Below are 21756 nucleotides of genomic sequence, written 5' to 3' on the forward strand. Positions count from 1 at the left end.
AAAGCTCTCTTTTCCCGCGGGTTGGGTGCCGGGCAGCTGCGGTCAGAGAGCTGGACACACAGGAGGCCATGGGGCCGTAGACTATCTCGGGCTGCGCCCCATGCGGCGACTCGGCTCCGAGCTCCGGGAAGTCTTCAGTCCCCAGCCCCAGCCCTTCCCCCATGTCCCCGGCTCTGCGGATCGTAAATAGCCGAATTCCCGCGGAGCAGGGGTCGAGTCAGGTCCGGGGAACTGAAGCCTCGAAGGCCCAGAAAGTCCCTCCAATGCCCCAGGGTGCCCGTAGGCATTTTCTAGATGATGTCACGGCCTTCACTCTGATGTCACGTTGAGCATCTGACGTTGTACGCAGCCCCCAAGCCTAAGAGCCAGAGTCCTCTGACCGAAGTTACGAGGTTTCTCTCGGTGAAGCCACTAGCGCGAGACCTAGGGCTGGGAATGGGGGTCTAGAGGTGGTACCCCTTCCCCTTCCTCTGGCCCATCTCCTTCCTCCCCTTTCTGGGTTCGCGGAGGCTGGGGAGGGATGGGAACGCCTCCCGCGAGCCCCGCCCCGCCCCGCCTCCGGGCCGCCGAGCCAGGAAGCGCGGAAGGAACCGCCGGGGGCCATGGACGGGGCCGTGATGGAAGGGCCGCTGTTTTTGCAGAGTCAGCGTTTCGGGGCCAAGGTAGTGTGGGCAGGGGTTACCGAACCCCATCCGAGCTGGAGGTGGGCGACTGAGCCCAAACGGAGGGAGGGGGCGCGCGGCGGTTAGGGGAGCGGCGCCGGGACCCGGAGAGCCCTGTGACGTTCCCGCTAAAATGCTTTGCATGTTCTTCGGAGAAGCGTCCGCTGGCCTCCGGGTATGCCTCTCTAGCCCTGGGGAGACAGAGCGGCATCCTCCTGGAGAAACTTCGCCAGCGATCGGGAAACCTTAGTGCTGAAATCGGCCCGCGCGGGTCTTTTCTTCCCCCGTCGGGGCCCGGCAGCCGGTACTTGTCCGCTCCCTCCCCAGCGTCTCTCGGCTCTTTCCCCAGAGATGGAGGAAGACCTGGGCGGTTCTCTACCCGGCCAGTCCCCACGGTGTCGCGCGGCTCGAGTTCTTTGACCACAAGGGGTCGAGCTCTGGAGGTGGCCGAGGGAGCTCGCGCCGCCTGGACTGCAAGGTGATCCGTCTGGCAGAATGTGTGAGCGTGGCCCCCGTGGCGGTGGAGAGCCCCCCTGAGCCTGGCGCCGCAGCTTTTCGCCTGGACACCGCACAGCGATCCCACTTGCTGGCGGCCGACGCGCCGTCCAGTGCAGCCTGGGTGCAAACGCTGTGCCAAAACGCTTTTCCGGTGAGGGGCCCGGGGCTGCACTGGGCCCAGGAGGCGAGGCAGGGTGGGAGCAGTTACAGCGGCAGAGGAACTGGGCTGGCTCAGACCCTGGGAATCGCGGTGAGGGAATCACAGCCTCCTTCATACTCCTTCTCTTTACCCCAGAAAGGCAGCTGGGCCCTGGCACCTGCCGAGAACCCACCCAAGCTTTCTGCCCTGGAGATGCTGGAGAACTCGCTGTATAGCCCCTCCTGGGAAGGTAGATGGCCTGAAAAGCCCCAGCAGGGATGGGGTGGAAAGAAAGGGTGTCCTAGGAGGGGAAGTAGGAAGCTCCTCAGAGCTGGCTTGTGAGAGAGAGAGAGAGAGAGAGAGAGAGAGAGTGTGTGTGTGTGTGTGTGTGTGTGTACAATCTGCTCCCTTCCCCCACCCCAGTCCCGGCCAGGTCCCAGTCTAATTGTATATTCCTTCCAGGATCCCAGTTCTGGGTAACGGTGCAGAAGACTGAGGCCGCTGAGCGCTGTGGCCTGCATGGCTCCTATGTGCTGAGAGTGGAGGCGGAGAGGCTGACTCTTCTGGCCATGGGGGCCCAGAGGCAGATATTGGAGCCACTCTTCTCCTGGCCCTACACTCTGTTGCGTCGCTATGGCCGTGACAAGGTACGGTGCTGTCAAGACAGGACTGGCTGACTGGGTTGGACACCTGTGGGAGGAGGGGTGGACAGGAAGGTGGGAGACTGCACTCTAGATAACTCTTTCTTGCCTAGACCATGACCAACCTCCCTTTCCAGTGGTCTCTTCTTTGTAGGTCCCCTAACTAGTTGTAGCCCTGTGACTCACCTCCTCTGATGGCTGCTGGTAACGTGTTTCCCTCTACATCCTCTTCAGGTCATGTTCTCTTTTGAGGCTGGCCGCCGCTGTCCCTCCGGCCCTGGAACCTTCACCTTCCAGACGGCACAGGGAAATGACATCTTTCAGGCAGTCGAGACTGCTATCCACCGACAGAAGACTCAGGGAAAGGCTGGCCAGGGGCAGGATGTTCTCAGAGCTGATTCCCATGAAGAAGTGGCGGACGGGAAGTTGGCTTCCTCCTCGGCCCCTCTGGAGCTCCCAGGCAGCCCTCCAGCCCTGTATGCTGAACCCTTAGACTCCCTGCGCGTTCCTCCAGGCCCTTCCCAAGATTCCCTGTACTCAGACCCCTTGGACAGCACCCCTGCTCGGGCAGGGGATGGGACACAGTTAAAGAAAGCTCTCTACTGGGACTTGTGTGAGCATGTGCAGCAAAAGCTGATAAAGGCCAAGTTGACAGACCCTAAAGAAGACCCCATTTATGATGAACCTGAGGGCCTGGCCCCAGCCGCTCTCCGGGGCCTTTATGATCTGCCTCAGGAGCCCAAGGACGCATGGTGGTGCCAGGCTCGGGTGAAGGAGGAGGGCTATGAGCTCCCCTACAACCCTGCCACGGATGACTATGCTGTGCCGCCCCCTCGGAGCACAAAGCCCTTCCCAGCTCCCAAGCCCCAGGGCCTGGCCTTATCTGAATCTGGTGCTGCAGCTGGCAGTGGCAGCCAAGGCCGTAGCTCAGACACTGCCCTGTACAGCCAGGTCCAGAAAAGCGGGGCCCCAGGGAGCTGGGACTGTGGGCTCTCTGGAGCAGTGACTGACAGCACTGGGGCCAAGTCAGAGGGTTCCACGTGAGACCTGGGCGAAGCTGAGGCTGCTGACAGGAGGACCATGGGGAAGGAGCATGGGGTCAAAGAAACCTGTTAGAACCAGCAGGAACCAGAGGGGCCTGTGTGCAGAGACCAGGTTACAAGGGGAGTCAAGGGAAGGACGATCTGTCCCAAGAAGTCATGGAAGTGGGACAGAGTCATAAAGGGGCTCAGGGATGGGATCTGGGGGAGGCCAGCACCTCTAAGTCATCCCCACCAAAGGAAGGGATAGCTGCTGGAGCACAACTATAGAAAAGGGTATTTGGTCAGAGGAGGTGTGGTTTGAGAGGCTTGTATGCTGTGTCAGGATCCCTCCCCCTTCATTGTTCTTTACCATATATATATATATATTTTTGGCGGGGGTAAGTTTTATTCTCATTAAAGTCAGTTTGGATTTAAGAGGTCTGTGTCTGTGAACAGTCATAAAAGGGACAGAGAGGCAAGATGTGTTGGGCAGACATTAGGAGAACCAGAAAGGTGTTGGGGGCCACTGAAGGAGGAAAAGGCCCCAGGGAGGGGGTGACCATTCAGAGTCTGAAAGGTCCAGTTAGGCCCACCTGGGGTGGGTGGGGCCCTGGGCATAACGTTGGTAACCCTCAGTTTCCCCTGTTGCCCTTAGGTAAAATGGGAAAGCGTAATTATAGGCACAATCTCACAGGGTTGTTTGTATGGAAGGAGCTAAATTTCTCAAGTACTTAATTGATTTGAAGTGCAGAATAAACATTTTACAAAAGGTAGTTATTCTGTGGATGGACAAGGCTGCTGGGCGGGTGTGAGGAAAGGGGAACAGGGAGGGAATAGGCCTTTTTCATACCACCCTCTCCCCTGTTCTCAGCTCTAGGATGCCCCCCTCCCCTTGTCTCTCTTTCTCTCTCTCTCTCTCTCACACACAAACACAGTTTGCATGTAGCTAGCAAGCACCAGCCACTTTTCTGTTTGAAGGCTGATGGGACTTGCAATGTGATGGGAGGGGCACAGGCTTTGAAATGAAGCTTAGATTTCACTCCTGCTTGTTTTTCATGAGCTTGGAAAACCTCATCCTTCTCTCCTGAGGTCCAGTTTCCTGAAGGTGACCTGACATCATCCACCTGCTTACACAGAACTACAAGGAGAAATTTGGGTCTGGGAATACTCCTAACAACGGTAGAGACCTACTGGGTATTTATTCTTCATTTGTGTTAACAGTATCAAATGATCCAAAAAAAAAAAAAAAGTCCCTTCTTAGAGAAAGAAGAGGGTCAGAAGGGTCTCCTCATAGCCTGAGGAGTGGGGTGCTGAAAGCACTGGAGGCAGAGGAGGGGAAGGCTCTGTTTCCCAGTCACCTGGAGCTCGCAGAGGGTTAGGTGGACAGAAGGCAAGTCTGGCCACAGAAAGCCACTGTGGGACAGATCTGGAACCTTGGCATGGATGTGCTTTAGCAGGGCAGTCGGGCTATGGCGCTAGTGACTTAGGGCCCTGAGGGATACTCCTCCTCTGCCTCTTCTTCCTCCTTCTCTTCCATAGGAGGCTGGAAGAAGACTTCTGAGGAAGCTTTGCTGGCTGCTGGCATCTTGGGGGCTCTGCCAGGGGCTGGAGTCATATGCAGAGGGGCCACTGTAGCTCGCACTCGATTTATTTGTAAAGGCTCAGCCTGCAGAGAAAGCAAGAAGAGCTCTCTGTGAAGACTAGACTAGTCCTGATTTCCTATCCCATTCCCTGCTGGGTCTCCAGTCCTAACTCCTTCTTGGGTCCCATGAGTGACAGCCTCAAGGCCCAGAGCAGCGGAGTCCCCGTGGCTCTAGCCTCCACAATGCTTGTCTCCTGGCTGAGTGTCCTCCTCTGTTTGCTTGCCTACCAGCTAACTTATGGTGGGTTTTATTCCCACCTCTAGACTGTCTGTAGTTTGGAAACCTCTTTCTCTTGTAACTTCAGATAAAACAAAAGTTTTTTCCTACAGGCTTTGTTACTGAGAAACAAGGAAAAGATTTATAAGAGCACAAAAGGAAGCCCATATACTATAGAACATGGATTTCATTAAAATAAATCCTCCCCCCACCCCAATTCCTCTTCTCTCTTGAACTCTTGTCACTGGAGCCGTGTCTCTAAGCTTCTAACCTTGGTCAGCCTCCCTTTCCTCATCTGTAAAATGAGCATAACACTTACCTTGTAGGGATGCTGTGAGGATTAAATCAGAAAAATATATGTGAGAGTACAACTGTTGCTTCGTAAATACTAATTTCCCTTCCTTTGGGCATTTCTTATCCCACCTTCTTTCAACAGAGGCTGCGGTTGTGGTTCCAGTGCAGCCAGTTTGCTTAGTGGGACAGTGATCTGTTAAATGACTACTGAATTTCCCAAACACCTCAATTAAGATAACTAAATATTTATGTAAATGCCCAAGCAAAAAAGTCCCAGTACTGCGTAAGGGTTGTAATTTTCTTTGTCTAGGGCAAAAGGCTTCTCTTCCCATTGATCTTCCCATTGGTTGTTCCAGAGGAGATCAGGGAGGATCTCCCTTGGATGGGGGACAGGGGAAGAGGACTTTGGCATTCTGGGCATAACAGGGAAGGAGGGAAGTACCTTTCTTACAGCCCGGCTCTTCGAGCTTGGGTGGAACCGGCCATGAGGGTTGGCAAAGGTGCTGCTCAGGTGTGAGTACAGGTGGCTCCAGACTTGCAAGGGGTTGTAGGTGGATTCTAGTTCCAGGTCATCAAGCATGCTCTGAAGAAGAGAGAGGAGGCACCTCACTGGGAAACGCGAGGTCACAGAACCCAAGATGTCAGGCAGAGACCTGAGCGTGAGAAGCTGAGGAGGTGTGATGGCCCCAGGCTTCACTGAAGGGTATGAGAGAGATGCGTGTCCTCCTGGGTGTTCGGGCCCCCAGGTCTGAGCGCTTGTGAAGTGTCAGGCAGGGGTTCAAGAAGTAGCAGCAACCGAATGGTGAGGGACACGGAGCATTCTGGCCCCAAGAACCATGTCACAGGATTCTGAGGGGCCAGAGTGCCATGAAGGTTACAAGGGAGCCAGTGTGTGAGGCTGTGAGGGAGGGAGAGTCGGGGGCTGAGGCGCTAAGCCTGTAAAGCAAGCACATGGTGTTCTCGGCCTGTGAGGCGAGCATAACCGGAGGATATGCGAGCAGAGCATTCCTGAGCAGTCAGGTTTTCCGGCCACAGCATCCTGTGCCAGGAAACAACTGGCCCTGAAGTGAGACACTGAGTGAGCCACGGCCACTCGTGCCCACCTCTCTCGCATCCCTGTGGCTGCCAAGCCAAGAGCACAATCCCAGGCTCTGTCCTCTCAGCACCTAAGCCAGGAATCCAGCAGCAGGGGTGTGGTTCCAGTTCTCTGCGCCGTGAGCCCCCCTCCCACCCTCAACTGGCGGAGCTGGCAGAGGAAGTCCAGAATCCAAATCCAAGATGAGAGGAGGGGAAGGAGAAAAGTGGCCTTTAGAGCTGTTCCCTCCTTGGCATCATAGTCTCATTTTAAAGCTCTTCCTATTCTCAGCGCCTATATTGGCTGCCCTTTCCTCTTTCTCTCAGAGACAGAGGCATACAAACATAGGCACACACACATGCATTCAGAGGTTGCAGAGAAGGACCCATGAGAACACACCATCACGCAGATGCGTGCTTTCTTCCGTCTTGCCTCAGTTCCTTGCCTTCTTCTCTGTTCCTCTTACCATACGCTTGCAACCACTTCTCCCTCTGCTCCCGGGTCCTTTCCTTCTGGGGCTGATTCGTTTCCCTCATCCCTTTCTTGAACTCCACTCTCTTCTCTCCCCTCTATCCCAAGAGACCTGGGTTCACTTGCCTCCACAGCCTTAAGGCTGTCAGCAGGCATGTCCTCAGGTAGCAGGGGGAAAGGGCTGGGCAGCATCAGTTCCCGAGTGGCCACTGCCTTCACCAGCAGAGTGGGAGAGTGGGATGGCAGGATCACGTAGAAGGTGCTAGCGGGCTCTCTCAGTTTGTGTTCTCGGTTCAGGGGCTCTCCCTTGGCTAATAGCAGCCATTCTCTTTTCTGAAACAAAGACATACAAAAATGTAGGCTCATCTTCAGTCTCTGACATGTTTGGAAGGTTAGTCCCAATTGCTGGCCTGTTTACTCTCCCTCCCCTCAGCTAGTTCTAGACACTTTAAAGCAGTGCCATAATTTTGTACGGCACAGAACTCTGAGGAGGTCTGGTAAGCCAGGCAGGTGGTAGGTGCCTGCAGAAGTTCATGGTTTCTTAACATTTTGCTTGTTATCTGGAGATGCACCGTGTTCCTGAAGAACAGATCCAAAATGTCTGGAAAGTACCTGATGCTTCTCAAGTCTCTCAAATTGGACATAAGTGATATAGAACTCACGGTATATGTGTGCATGGGGAGAATTTGCCCTGGTCCAAGCACATGGACTTTTTAAGACTGGAAGGGATGTTTGCTGGAAGGGATATTAGGAAATTGCAGGGTACTCCATTTCAGTTGGCTCAAGTAAAAAGTGAGGGCTTATTACTAGACTCTCAATTCTTTTTTTTTTTTAAGTATTTATTTATTTATTTGACAGCGCCAGGTCTAGTTGCAGCATGCAGGACCTTAGATTTTGGAGCAGCATGCAGGCTTTTTAGTTGCAGCATGTGGGACTAGTTCCCTGATCAGGGATTGAACCTGGGCCCTCTGCTTTGGGAGTGTGGAGTCTTAGCCACTGGACCACCAGGGAAATCCTTCAAGTAACTTCTGATCTGGCTCAGGGTTTAGATTATTATCATTACTTTAATCTTTTTTTTTTGTGCTGGTTCATGTATTTATTTGTAGATTAGTTTATTTATTAAGAATTTGTTGAATGCCCATTATGTCCCAAGCACTAGGCATGGGTATATAGAAATTCATTAGACATGTTCCTTGTCTCCTTAGAGCTTATAATATAGTAAGCAGGTTTGTAAACTAATGTTTGTCCAAGATTTAGGATGACCAACTGTTTCAGTTTGTCCATCTTTAGCACTGAAAGTCCTGTATCCCAGAAGACACTTCAGTCCTGGGCAAAGTGGAGCAGTTGGTTACCTTTCTAAGACTCCTTGGAGAATAAAATATCTTGCCACTGTGGCAAGTCTCTGGGGGCTAAAACTATGGCAGTGTGACATTTCTTACACCTCAGGCTTATAAGACAAATTCACAACTGTTATATCCTGGGATTACAGGGTGCTTTAAAATTTCTGGACTAATTTACAGAGAGATTGACAGAGGCTCTGGAAGAAGACAGGCAAATATACCCTTATTAGAATGGTAAAGATATTAATTTATCTGCATTTCCCAGGAACATTCTGAGAAAGTAAGAGGTAGGGAAATTGAACTTTAAGGCTCCTATTTTGTCTCTGAATTTCTAACCTTTTCCTGGACAGTGATTATTTGAAGTTCTGGAACCAAGCTTGAACATGTTACCCAGGTCATGGGTTGACTTGTTCCTATAGGCATTGTACCTGTGATGAAAATATTTAATTGACAAACCAGGTATCTGAGGTTGAGAAAAGGCAGTGGCATGGGGATGTCTCAGAAGACCTTTGGGGTCCTCAAAGTGAACGGTGCTTAATGACTGGGTTGCTATTGTTCAGTCACTAAGTCATGTCTGACTCTTTGCGACCCGTGGTCTGCAGCATGCCAGGTTCCTCTGTCCTCTACTGTCTCCTGGAGTTGGCTCAAATTCACGTCCATTTAGTTGGTGATGCTATCTAACCATCTCTTCCCCTGCCGCCCCTTCTCCTTTGGCCTTCAGTCTTTCCCAGCATCAGGGACTTTTCCAGTGAGTCGGCTTTTCCCATCAGATGGCCAGGTATTGGAGCTTCAGCTTCAGCAACAGTCCTTCTGATGAATATTCAGGACTGATCTCCTTGGAGTCCAAGGGACTCTCAACAGTCTTCTCCAGCACCGCCATTCAAAAGCATCAATTCTCCGGTGCTCAGCCTTCTTTATGGACCAACTCTCACATCTGTATATTACAAATGAAAAAACCAGAACTTTGACTATACAGACCTTTGTTGGAGAAGTGATGTCTCTCCTTTATAAGATGCTGTCTAGGTTTGTCATCGCTTTCCTTCCAAGGAGCAAGCCTCTTTTAATTTCACAGCTGAAGTCACCATCCACAGTAATTTTGGAGCCCAAGAAAAGAAAATCTGCCACTGCTTTCACTTTTTCCCCTTCTATTTGCCATGATGTAATGGGACCAGATACCATGATCTTTGTTTTTTGACTGTTGAGTTTCAAGCCAGCTTTTACACTCTCCTGTTGCACCCTCATCAAGAGGCTCTTTAGTTCCTCTTCACTTTCTACCATTAGGTTGGTATCATCTGCATCTCTGAGGTTGTTGATACTTCTCCCAGCAATACTTGATTCCAGCTTGTGATTCATCCATCCTGGCATTTTGCATGATGTACTCTGCATAGAAGTTAAATAAGCAGAGTGACAATATGCGGCCTTGTACTCCTTTCTCAATTCTGAACCAGTCTGATGTTCCATGTAAGATTCTAACTGTTGTTTCTTGACTCTCATACAGGCTTCTCAGGAGACAGGTAAAGGGTCTAGTATTCCCATCTCTTATTTCTCATAGTTTATTGTGATCCACACAGTCAAAGGATTTGACATAGTCAATGAAGCAGAAGTAGATGTTTTTCTGGAATTCCCTTGCTTTTTCCTGTGATCCAACGGGTGTTGGCAATTTGATCTCTGGTTCCTCTGCCTCTTTGAAACCCAGCTTGTACATCTGGAAGTTCTCAGTTCACATACAGTTGAAGCCTAGCTTGAAGGATTTTGAGCATAACCTTGCTAGCATGTGAAATGAGCAAAACTGTATGGTAGTTTGAACATTCTTTGGCATTGCCCTTCTTCGGGATTAGAATGATTAGTTGACTGCTGAGTACTTTAGAATATGTTTTTTTCTAATTCAAAAGAAAGGAGCATGAGTTGGATGCTGAATTTACCAGAAGGTGGGTGAAAAAATGTCTATATTTATGTTGTGGTTAGGGGCTTTGCTACATAAGGTGCCAGGGAGCTTAGATTTTAGGAGGTGGAGGTGGATTCTTACTAGAACAGGGATGACAGGGGGAGAATTGAATGGCATGCTGTATTCCAAGTTCAGCCTGATTAAAGTCATTCTCCCCACTTCTAATCACTAAAGCTAGGAAGGAAGGTGTGGTATGGCAGCCACTGTTGGTTTCCTGGCCACTGCCCCCACCCCTTTTCTCTCTGTTAGTCTTTCAGTGATTGTAATGTGGACTTAAATAATGAGACATCAGCAGAAGTTGCTAGGTGTGGCTTCTGGAAAAGCTTTGTAATATGCTGGCAGGCTTTTCGTGTCTGCACCCTACCCCTTCTTTCTCCCTAGGACAGGACTTGATCTTAAGGCGCAGCAGCTGTCTTGTGACCATGAGGCAGCAGGCATGAGGATGAAGTACACCTGCTAAGGATGCTATGGGGAAAACGGCAAGAGCCTGGGTCCTTGACAGCACTGATCAACTAATTCAGTCCCAGAATTCTGTCCTTGCACTTTTGTTACGTGAGAAAAATAAACTGTTAATTACTCAAAGTAGAGTTGGGTTGGTTTTCTGTTAGTTACAGCCAGATGGATCTTTTACATATTTCAAAGAAAAAGAAAAGGATGTGGTTATTTACTTCTAGTATATGGAAAACAGGAGTAGAAAGGACAATTCAATGGCACTGGTGTAGGCTTTGCTAGAAGGGCAGGTGGGAGTTTATCATTATCAGGTAAAAACTCTAATCTCACTAAACCATTCCTCCCTTGACTTGCCATCAATGATGAAAAAGTGAAAGTATTAGTCACTCAGTCCTGTGTGACTCTTTGCAACCCCATAAACTGTAGCCCGCCAGTCTCCTCTGTCTGTGGAATTCTCCAGGCAAGAGTACTTCAGTGGGTTGCCATTCCCTTCTCCAGGGGATCTTCCTGACCCAGGGATTAAACCTGGGTCTCCTGCATTGTGGGCAGATTCTTTATCATCTGAGCCACCAGGGAAGCCCATCAATATAATGACCTGGGACCAAATCCATCCATTAAAGAAGCACTGACCAGCTCCTGAGTGGCAGTGTTCCTGAGGCAGCCACTGAGAGTGGGGAAGAGCCAAGAGCACTCATTTTGCATTGCTTGTGGGAAGAGACACATTTCACTGTCATAATGTGTCTAGTAAGAGAAATTACAGCCAGTTATAGTAAAGCCATGCATACCTGGAATTTTTTGGAATCCGGAAGGGTGTCAGGAAGAAGCTGTTAATTTGGCATTCTTTGCTTATTCTCTCCCTCCAGAAGGCAGGATGCAGGAGGGGGAGAAAAAGAAGCCACAGTGCCAGCTCGCCTGCTGCTCTCACACTGGCCTCCACAGAGGAGACCACGGGAGACGGGAAACGGGATTCCAAACCCCCGAGCAGCAGACTGTATATTCTTGTCAAATGAACATGGAACATTCTCTAGAATAGATCACGTGATAGGCCATAAAACAAACTGTACTAATTAAAAAAATGAAAATCATCCAAAGTATCTTCTCTGATCACAGTAGAATGCAATTAGAAATCAACAAAGAAAAGAAATTTGGGAAATTCATAAGTATAAGAAAATTAAATGACTCCTAAGTAATCAATGGATCAAGGAAGAAATCACAAAGAAAATTAGAAAACAATTTGAGATGAGTTTAAGTAAAAACACAACATACCAAAATTTATGAAATACAGCCAAAGCAGTGCTTAGAGGGAAATTTATAGCTGATAACTCCTCTATTAAACTAAAAAGAAAAAAGATCTCAAATCAATAGCTTAATCTTATACCTTAAGAAACTAGAAAAAGAAGACCAAACTAAACTTACAGCAAGTAGAAGGAAGGAAATTAAAAAATTACTGGAGTAGAAAAACATAAAATAGTATAAAAATCATAGAGAAAATCAATGGAACCAAGGTTGGTTTTTTGAAAAGGTCAATAGAAATGTAAAAACCTGTTAGCTAGATTGATAAAGGAAAAAGAGAAAATATCTAAATTACTAAAATAAAAAATAAAAGAGGTAGCAGTGGTTAGGACTCTGTGCTCCCAAAGCAGGGGGCCTGGGTTTGATCCCTGATCAGGAAACTAGATCCCACACGCCTCAATTAAGATTTACATGGTGCAACTAAGACCTGGCACCGCCAAACAAAAATAAATATTAAATTTAAAAAAGAGGTAGCATCACTACTGACCTTACAGAAATGAAAAAGATTATAAGGGAATAGTATAAACAATTGTATGACAACAAATTAGGTAACCTAGATGAAATGGACAGATTCCTAGAAAGACACGAACAGCTAAGACTGACTCAACAGGAAATAGAAAATCTTCTGAATAAATAAATCTGTGTCACGAGTCCCCAAGACTACTCCTGGGTTGAGTGATTCACTAAGAGGACTCACAAGACTTAGCATAAATATGACTTATTATGGCAAGAGAATACAAAAGAAAATCAGCATGGAGAAAAGGCTTATGGGGTGAAGTTCAGAGGAAACAAAGTGTAAGCTTTTAAAAGTCCTCTACCTATAGAGTTGGGCTTCCCTGGTAAAGAATCCTCCTGCAATGAAGGAGTTGCAGGAGACGCAGGATTGATCTCTGGGTTGGGAAGATCCCCTGGAGGAGGCATGGCAACCCACTCCGGTATTCTTGCCTAGAAAGTCTGATGGACAGAGCCTGTGGGCTACAGTCCATATGGTTGCAAAGAGTTGGGGGCATGACTAAAGCAACTTAACATGCACACACACACACTGTAGAGTCACAGAACATACTTAATTCCTCTAGTGTTAAACTGTGACAATATATGTAAAATGTTGTCTCCCAGAAGTCATTAGAGACTCAGTGCCCAACAGTTTTCTGGAGGCTGGTCACATAAGCACCTTGTATCCAGCACATCCCAAAGTTCTAGACTCCTTTTGCACAGTGAGCCACTGGGGGATGGTGGGAACACTCCCTAAATCCAAATTCCCATATGCTAGACAAGGGTTAATCTTGTAAGCAGGACTTCCTAAGGAAAGAAATCTCAGTCCTGCTATATTAACTTTTTGGCACAATCTATAACAAGTAAAGATATACAGTTAGTAATTGGAAGATTTTCCACACAAAAAAAATCAAGGCATAGGTGGCTTTACTGGTGAATTGTGCCAAACCATTAAATAAATATCATTAATCTTTCAAAAATTCTTCCAAGAAAATAGAAGATGAAGGAAAACTTTGCAACTAATCTACGAGGCTAGTATTACCCTGATACTAAAGCTGGAAAAAGACATCACAATAAAATTATAGACCAATATTCCTTATAAATATAGATGCAAAAATCATCAGCAACATACCAGCCAACCAAATCCAGCAAATACAAAAAGGATTATACACTAAAAGTGGGGTTTATTCTAGGAATGCAATATCGGCATAATATCTGAAAGACCAAACAATATAATACATCATGTTAATAGACTAATGGACGGAACTACACAATTCTCTCAATAAAGGTGGGAAATGCATTTGATAAAATTCATGATAAAAACATTCAACAGAATAGAACTTCCTCAACCTATCAAAGGCCTCTATAAAAAACTTACAGTTAACATCATAGATAGTGGTTAAAGGCTGGGTGCTTTGCCCCTAAGATTAGGAGCAAGACAAACATGTCTGCACTTGTCATTTCTATTCAACAATGTTGGAGATGTATGGAAGGCCAAAGGGCCATTTCCCACATTTCTGGACTATTAGCCCCCCTAGGATTATGAGCATGTTAATATCCTACCACTTGAGGACTAATATTTTTAAATTTTGATTTAGAAAAATATAATAATGTGACATTTCTCAACATCAGAGAGCTAAGGTGCATATTCATACCATTTACCAGTTCTGTGAAGGTCGAATGTGACAATGGGTACATGGGTGGGGACAGGGAAAAAAGGATGAGTAGGGGCAGGCTGTGGTGGGAGGCAGGAACAGCTTCATAGTGAAGGTATTTAAGCAGAATCTGGAAAAAAAGTTAAAAAAACTTGTGTGGCTAGAGGCAAGGGGAAGGGAGCAACATGAAAAAGGGTGTGGGGGTGTGAAGCAGTTTAGCATCTTTGGGAAACATTTAGTAATTTACAAGTATGGCTGGTGTGGAGGATAGAAGGGGCATGGTGAAAGATGAAGCAAGAGGCTGGGTCACAAGAAGGCTACTGATGCTGTGCTGTCCTGCTATTCTAGCCCCTGTCTGTATACACTGGAGGCTGTATACTCTAACTACATTCTGATCATTTTTAACAAATGGCTCTTGACCTGCCATCACCCCACTCTCAGCTTAGATTCTGGCTCTTGACTCTTTGCCTAATATAACCAAGGAATTTCCATTTCCCCACCCATTTACAGCCCAACCAGGTCATTGCCTATGTACTTCAACTTCTGCTGGGCATACCTTGGCTTGAATCCTGTCACTTCTGTGGCCAATTAGGGCAGACATGGGCTGTAAAGCTCTGGAATGTGTATCCAGAAACTCTGACATTTTAAGTTGGAAACTGAAAGATCTACTAAATATTTAATATAAAGATCTATTAAATAGGTGGTATTTTCATTTCTTTTCCTAGTTCACACAGACATGACTTTGTAAGAGAAATGAGGATGTGGAAAGTGAGTCACTAGCTACATAATGGGGACTATGTAGTAGGATTTTGTAACTGAAAAGATGTTTTCCTAGTGATGAATAAATTCATCTAATAAATACTTAGAAAAATTATATATATAATTCCCTACCACATTCTCCAAAGTGGTTATCCAAGTTTAGAAAAAGGCAATAACAACAGCAAAAAATTAAACAATTAGGGGGATTGGACAAAGGAAATAAAAGGTGCTGCTCCATGCTCAGTCGCTTAGTCATGTCCGACTCTTTGCGACCCCAGGGACTGTAGCCCGCCAGGCTCCTCTGTCCATGGAATTTTCCAGGCAAGAATATTGGAGTGGGTTGAAGGGTGATAGTAGAGCCAAGATTAGATAAGATCATAAAAATGCAAACCGCCCACTTTTGCTAGAATCTATGCCCAGGAACCTGAAAATGAGAACACGGTGGAACCAGCCAACTAACTGAGGGTAAACTAGAAAATGGATTACAGATTGTCCAGCCAGACAAAGGATGCAAAAGGGAGTAAATGAACATTTAATAACCTTCAACTTCTACATTTAAGTGGGTTGGAATGGCCAGAGGCAGACTGGTTTTCCTGCCTAGAATATCTGTGAAAGCTGAAAAATATATAGAAACCATTTGATTGAGGGCTGTGAGAAAGTGCTGAGACAATAGAAGTGAGAGGTAGCTAAGTTTCTGGAAAAGGAAGAATTCAGAGAATTGAGGGAGGTATTGTAATCCTGAGGGCGTATGTTTATCTTGAGTTGAAGGGAATGGTGGTTGGGAACTGAGAATCTAGGATTTATATCTCCTGAGGCACTTGCAAGGGAACAGAGAAACTAGCAGAACTTTTTGGTGGAGACTTGACAGGGGTAAGATGGGTGCTCAAGTCAATTTCTCACTTAGCATATTTGCCAAATACTGGGGCTGCATGGAGCAGAGGACAAAGACACCCAAGGAGAAAGCCTATAGAAGTAAAGCATTTTAGCAGACTTGAGAAACAGTGATTAGAGCTGGGATCGTCATGCGTATTATAGACCAGCTTTTCAGTGGGAAATTCTAGAGGGCCTGGAGCAAACCAGGAGGTAGATTGAGACTTAGCAGAACTGCAGTCCAGCCTTGACTCAGCACAGCTCCTGAGTAGAAAAGGATGATTTGTCAACACTATCTGCTTAGTGCAGGCCAGGATAAACTTGCTCAGAGGAAGATAACACCAACTGGAGCCTTTATAATTTCTTTAGGCACAACGAGCATCTTTCATTAAAATATTACCAGGTTCACCAAAAGACAAGACACATGTCTAAAAAACCAAATGAAGAAAGAGACAATAGATACAGAACTACAAGTGATCCAGGTGTTGAGTTTAGCAAAGTACCTTAAAATAACTATGATTAGTTTGTTTTAAAAAACATGTTAAAATGTGGAGAACTTCTCTAGAGAATTAGAATCCATAAAAAAGAAACATATGTAATTCACAGAACTACTAACCAACCATTATGTACAAATCATATGCCAGATGTATGCCAGGTGCTTTACACATGTAGTATTACTTAATCATCTTAAAAAACCACACGAGGTATTTTTTATTGTCTTGTTTTACATGTGAAAGAGACAAGGGTTACTAATATGTCCATCATGCACCTTCTCCCTCTTTTCCCTTCTCTCACACTCCACTTCTCTTCATGAAAGGAGAAGCTGCGTGGATTCTTTCCCTGTATATTTTAGATAGGTAAAGAAAGGCAGGACCTAAGAGGGAAGGGAGAGGCTAAATCAATCTGTAGAATATATGTATATATATATGGCTGAGAGAGGAAGGAGATAGAGAAACAGGGACTGGAACAGAGTCTTAGTTTTTGCGTGTGCATGTATATGAAAGGCTCTTAGAACATCTCTAGGATAAACATGACTGAGGAGTAGAGGAAGAAAATTTGAAAAATATCATTGTGGGTAATGAACTATTTCCTATTTGGTGTTCTTTGAAAGCACACATAAATTAATTTTAAAATTACTATTTGTCTTCTGGGTAGTGCTTCTTTATATGTCATTTATATGGAGACTAAAGCACATGGGGCCTCTAGATTTGTTAGCGTTACAAGTAGATAAATATACTTATGTTTAAAGAGGTTAAGTATATGGCCTAAGTTCACACAATTGGAAAATAATGAAGCTTTCAGAAACCTAGGACCATCTGATTCCAAAGCCCATGCTTTTCATGGACAATATAAACTGTATTTTACCACAACAGATTAGAAACTGACTGGTCTTACCATTACCCTCATACCAAAATCAAAGATGCCACACAAAAAAAGAAAATTACAGGCCAACATCACTGATGAACATAGATGCAAAAATTCTAGCAAACAAAATTCTAGCAAACAGAATCCAACAACATATAAAAAGGATCATACATCATGATCAAGGGGGCTTTATCCCAGGGATGCAAGGATTTTTCAATATATGCAAATCAATCAATGTGATACACCATATTAACAAACTGAAAGATAAAAGTCATATGATCAACTGAATATATGCAGAAAAAGCTTTTGACAAATTCAATACACATTTATGATAAAAAAAACTCTCCAGAAAACAGGCATAAAAAAAATCTCAACATAATAAAGGCCGTATATAACAAACCCACAGCAAACATTATTCTCAATGGTGAAAAACCAAAAGCATTTCCTCTAAGATCAGGAACAAGACAAGGGTGTCCACTCTCACTGCTATTATTCAACATAGTTTTGGAAATCCTAGCTACAGCAATCAGAGAAGAAAAAGAAATTAAAAAAATATTGACTGGAAAAGAAGAAGTAAAACTCTATTTGCAGATGGCATGGTACTATACATAGAAAACCCTAAAGATGCCACCAGAAAATTACTAGAGCTAATCAATGAATATAGCAAAGTCACAGGATATAAAATTAATAACATAAATCTCTTGCATTCTCATACACTAACAATGAAAAGTCAGAAAGAGAAATTATCCCATTCACCATGGCAAAAAAAAAAGAGAATAAAACATCTAGTAATAAACCTACCTAAAGAGACAAAAGACCTGTATGCAGAAAACTATAAGACACTGATGAAAAAAATCAAAGACGACACAAATAGATGGAGAGATACCATGTTCCTGGATTGGAAGAATCAGTATTGTGAAAATGACTATACTGCCCAAAGCAATCTACAGATTCAATGCAACTTCAATCTCTATCAAACTACCAATGGTATTTTTCTAGAATTAGAACAAAAAATTTCACAATATGTATGGAAACACAAAAGACCCTGAATAGCCAAAGCAATCTTGAAAAACAAGAATGGAGCTGGAGGAATCAACCTGACTTCAGACTATACTACAAAGCTACAGTCATCAAGACACTGGCACAAAACAGAAATATAGTCCAATGGGACACTGGCACAAAAAGAGATATACAGACCAATGGAACAAAATCGAAAGCCCAGAGATAAACCCACGCACTTATGGGCACCTTATCTTTGACAAAGGAGGCAAGAATATACAATGGAGAAAAGATAGTCTCTTCGATAAGTGGTGCTGGGAAAACCAGACAGCTACATGCAAAAGAATGAAATTAGAACACTTCCTAACACCATACACAAACATTAACTCAAAATGGATTAAAGACCTAAATATAAGACCAGAAATTATAAAACTCTTAGGGGAAAACATAGGCAGAACACTCTTTGACATAAATCGCAGGAAGATCCTCTATAACTCACCTCCTAGAGTAATGGAAACAAAACCAAAAATAAACAAACAGGACCTAATTTAACTGAAAAGCCTTTGCACAGCAAAAGGAACTATAAACAAGATGAAAAGACAGCCCTCACAATGGGAGAAAATAGTAGCAAATGAAACAACTGACAAAAGATTAATCTTCAAAATATACAAGCAACTTATTCAGTTCAATACCAGGAAAACAAACAATCCAATCAAACAGTGGGCAGAAGACCTAAACAGACATTTCTCCTAAGAAGAAATACAGATGGTGAATAAACTCATGAAACGATGCTCAACATTGCTCATTATTAGAGAAATGCAAATCAAAACTATAATGAGGAGGTATCACTTCACATGGGCTGGAATGGTTATCGTCAAAAAAAAAAATCTATAAACAGTAACTGCTGGAGAGGGTGTGGAGAAAAGGGGACTCTCTTACACTGTTAGTGGGAATGCAAATTGATATAGCCACTATGGAGAACATTATGGAAATTCCTTAAAAAACGAGGAATAAAACTACCATATGACCCAACAATCCCACTACTGGACATACACCTTGAGGAAGTCATAATTAAAAAAGACACATGCACCCCAATGTTCATCGCAGCACTATTTACAATAGGTAGGACGTGGGAGCAACCTGGATGTCCACTAACAGATGAACGGATAAAGAAGCTGTGGTACATATACACAATGGAATATTCAGTTCAGTTCAGTCGCTCAGTCGTGTCCAACTCTTTGTGACCCCATGAATCGCAGCACGCCAGGCCTCCCTGTCCATCACCAACCCCCGGAGTTCACTCAGACTCACGTCCATCGAGTCCGTGATGCCATCCAGCCATCTCATCCTCTGTCATCCCCTTCTCCTCCTGCCCCCAATCCCTCCCAGCATCAGAGTCTTTTCCAATGAGTCAACTCTTCGCATGAAGTGGCCAAAGTACTTGAGCTTCAGCTTCAGCATCATTCCTTCCAAAGAAATCCCAGGGCTGATCTCCTTTAGAATGGACTGGTTGGATCTCCTTGCAGTCCAGGGGACTCTCAAGAGTCTTCTCCAACATCACAGTTCAAAAGCATCAATTCTTCGGCGCTCAGCCTTCTTCATAGTCCAACTCTCACATCCATATATGACCACAGGAAAAACCATAGCCTTGACTAGATGGACCTTAGTTGGCAAAGTAATGTCTCTGCTTTTGAATATACCATCTAGGTTGGTCATAACTTTTCTTCCAAGGAGTAAGCGTCTTTTAATTTCATGGCTGCAGTCACCATCTGCAGTGATTTGGGAGCCCCCCAAAATAAAGTCTGCCACTGTTTCCACTGTTTCCCCATCTATTTCCCATGAAGTGATGGGACCGGATGCCATGATCTTCGTTTTCTGAACGTTGAGCTTTAAGCCAACTTTTTCACTCTCCTCTTTCACTTTCATTAAGAGGCTTTTAGTTCCTCTTCACTTTCTGCCATAAGGGTGGTGTCATCTGCATATCTGAGGTGATTGATATTTCTCCCGGCAATCTTGATTTCAGCTTGTGTCTCTTCCAGTCCAGCCTTTCTCATGATGTACTCTGCATAGAAGTTAAATAAGCCGGGTGACAATATACAACCTTGACATACTCCTTTTCCTATTTGGAACCAGTCTGTTGTTCCATGTCCAGTTCTAACTGTTGCTTCCTGACCTGCATAAAGGTTTCTCAAGAGGCAGGTCAGGTGGTCTGGTATTCCCATCTCTTTCAGAATTTTCCACAGTTTATTGTGATCCACACAGTCAAAGGCTTTGGCATAGTCAATAAAGCAGAAATAGATGTTTTCTGGAACTCTCTTGCTTTTTCCATGATCCAGTGGATGTTGGCAATTTGATCTCTGGTTCCTTTGCCTTTTCTAAAACCAGCTTGAACATCAGGGAGTTCACGGTTCATGTATTGCTGAAGCCTGGCTTGGAGAATTTTGAGCATTACTTTACTAGCATATGAGATGAGTGCAATTATGTGGTAGTTTAAGCATTCTTTTGCATTGCCTTTCTTTGGAATTGGAATGAAAACTGACCTTTTCCTGTCCTGTGGCCACTGCTGAGTTTTCCAAATTTGCTGGCATATTGAGTGTAGCACTTTCACAGCATCATCTTTCAGGATTTGAAACAGCTCAACTGGAATTCCATCACCTCCACTAGCTTTGTTTGTAGTGATGCTTTCTAAGGCCCACTTGACTTCACATTCCAAGATGTCTGGCTCTAGATTAGTGATCACATCATCATGATTATCTGGGTCATGAAGATCTTTTTTGTACAATGGAGTATTACTCAGCCATAAAAAGGAACACATTTGACTCAGTTCTACCAAGGCAGATGAATCTAGAGCCTATTATACAGCGTGAAGTAAGTTCAGACAGAGACAAATATCGTATATTAATGCACATGTATGGAATTTAGAAAGATGGTACTGATGAGCCTAACTGCAGGGCAGCAGTGGAGATGCAGACACTGAGAACAGACTTGTGGACACAGTAGGGGAAGGAGAGGGCGGGGCGAATTGAGAGGGTAGCATTGAAACGTATACATGACCATAAGTAAAATTAAGTAGCCAGTGGAAATTTACTGTATGATGCAGGTAGCTCAAATCTGATGCTCTGTGATAACCTACAGGGGTGGGATGGGGTGGGAGGTGGGAGTGAGGTTCAAGAGGGAGGGAACATATGTATACCTATGGCTGATTCATGATATATAGTAGAAACCAACACAATACTATAAAGCAATTATCCTCCAATCAAACATAAATAAGTTAAAAAATAAAAAATTTAAATAGTATTTATGGACATTTATTGAGAACCTGCTGTGTTCCATGTACATTTCTAATCATGGGAACTATAAAGAAAAATGCAAAGCTGCTTGTTCCCAATAAAATCATTATTGGCATAAAGTACTACTTGAATTATATTGAAAATATTCCTACCAAATAAAGAAAATGAGAAAAGAAAAAGAAAAAAGAAAAGAAGACTGCCTGGTCTTGACTTCCAACAAAGAGAGATAGCAAAAGAAGAGTTTCTACTCTAAACCTAAATTTGACTAAGGCTGAGGAACTAGTTGGTAAAATGGGGAAGTGGTAAAAATTTCAGGAAAAGGCAACCAAGTTTTCCTAGAGTCTGGGTAGTCGAATTTATATCATAGGCTTTAACCAAAATCATAGGATTATATATTTTAAAAACAAATTGAAATATACTTTTCTCCAAAAAAAAAAAAACAGAATGCACAAAGTCTACTGGCAAATATAGGCGTCCAGAAAAGCCTCATTGCAGGAGCAACATCTGAGCCGGGCCCTTCAGAATGAGGTAGAATTTGAATAGATGGAGATAGGAGAAGGGACATCATGAAAAATAGTTCAGTGGTGGGGTGACTTTAAGTTTGTATATTAATTTGTTCGGACTGTATGATACAGGA

The 21756-nt window shown here is 44.7% G+C and overlaps 2 protein-coding genes across 3 annotated transcripts in view; one reads left to right on the forward strand and one right to left on the reverse strand.

Annotated features, from left to right (window-relative positions):
- Window positions 1–595: 595 nt before the first annotated feature.
- On the forward strand, window positions 596–3397 carry DOK1 (docking protein 1). Of its 2 annotated transcripts, none has more exons than XM_042248138.1 (5): window positions 596–837; window positions 1012–1311; window positions 1456–1549; window positions 1762–1946; window positions 2175–3397. In XM_042248138.1, exons 1-5 carry the CDS (start codon window positions 796–798, stop codon window positions 2982–2984), a joined length of 1431 nt encoding a protein of 476 aa, XP_042104072.1. In that variant the 5' UTR covers window positions 596–795; the 3' UTR covers window positions 2985–3397. The 2 variants fall into 2 exon arrangements, with proteins under 2 accessions (XP_042104072.1, XP_014949961.2); XM_015094475.3 differs by having other exon boundaries at window positions 596–662.
- Window positions 3398–3494: 97 nt separating this feature from the next.
- M1AP (meiosis 1 associated protein) overlaps window positions 3495–21756 on the reverse strand; it is a 75420-nt gene continuing 57158 nt past the window's right edge. The window contains exons 7-9 of the mRNA XM_060413661.1: window positions 6788–6994; window positions 5558–5698; window positions 3495–4628 (exon numbers count right to left, since the gene is read on the reverse strand). Coding sequence (XP_060269644.1) covers window positions 4446–4628; window positions 5558–5698; window positions 6788–6994 — 531 coding nt within the window. The 3' untranslated portion in view covers window positions 3495–4445. The remainder of the gene's footprint in view (window positions 4629–5557; window positions 5699–6787; window positions 6995–21756) is intronic.

This window comes from Ovis aries, chromosome 3 (assembly GCF_016772045.2).
Source record: "Ovis aries strain OAR_USU_Benz2616 breed Rambouillet chromosome 3, ARS-UI_Ramb_v3.0, whole genome shotgun sequence".
Taxonomy (NCBI): Eukaryota; Metazoa; Chordata; class Mammalia; order Artiodactyla; family Bovidae; genus Ovis; species Ovis aries.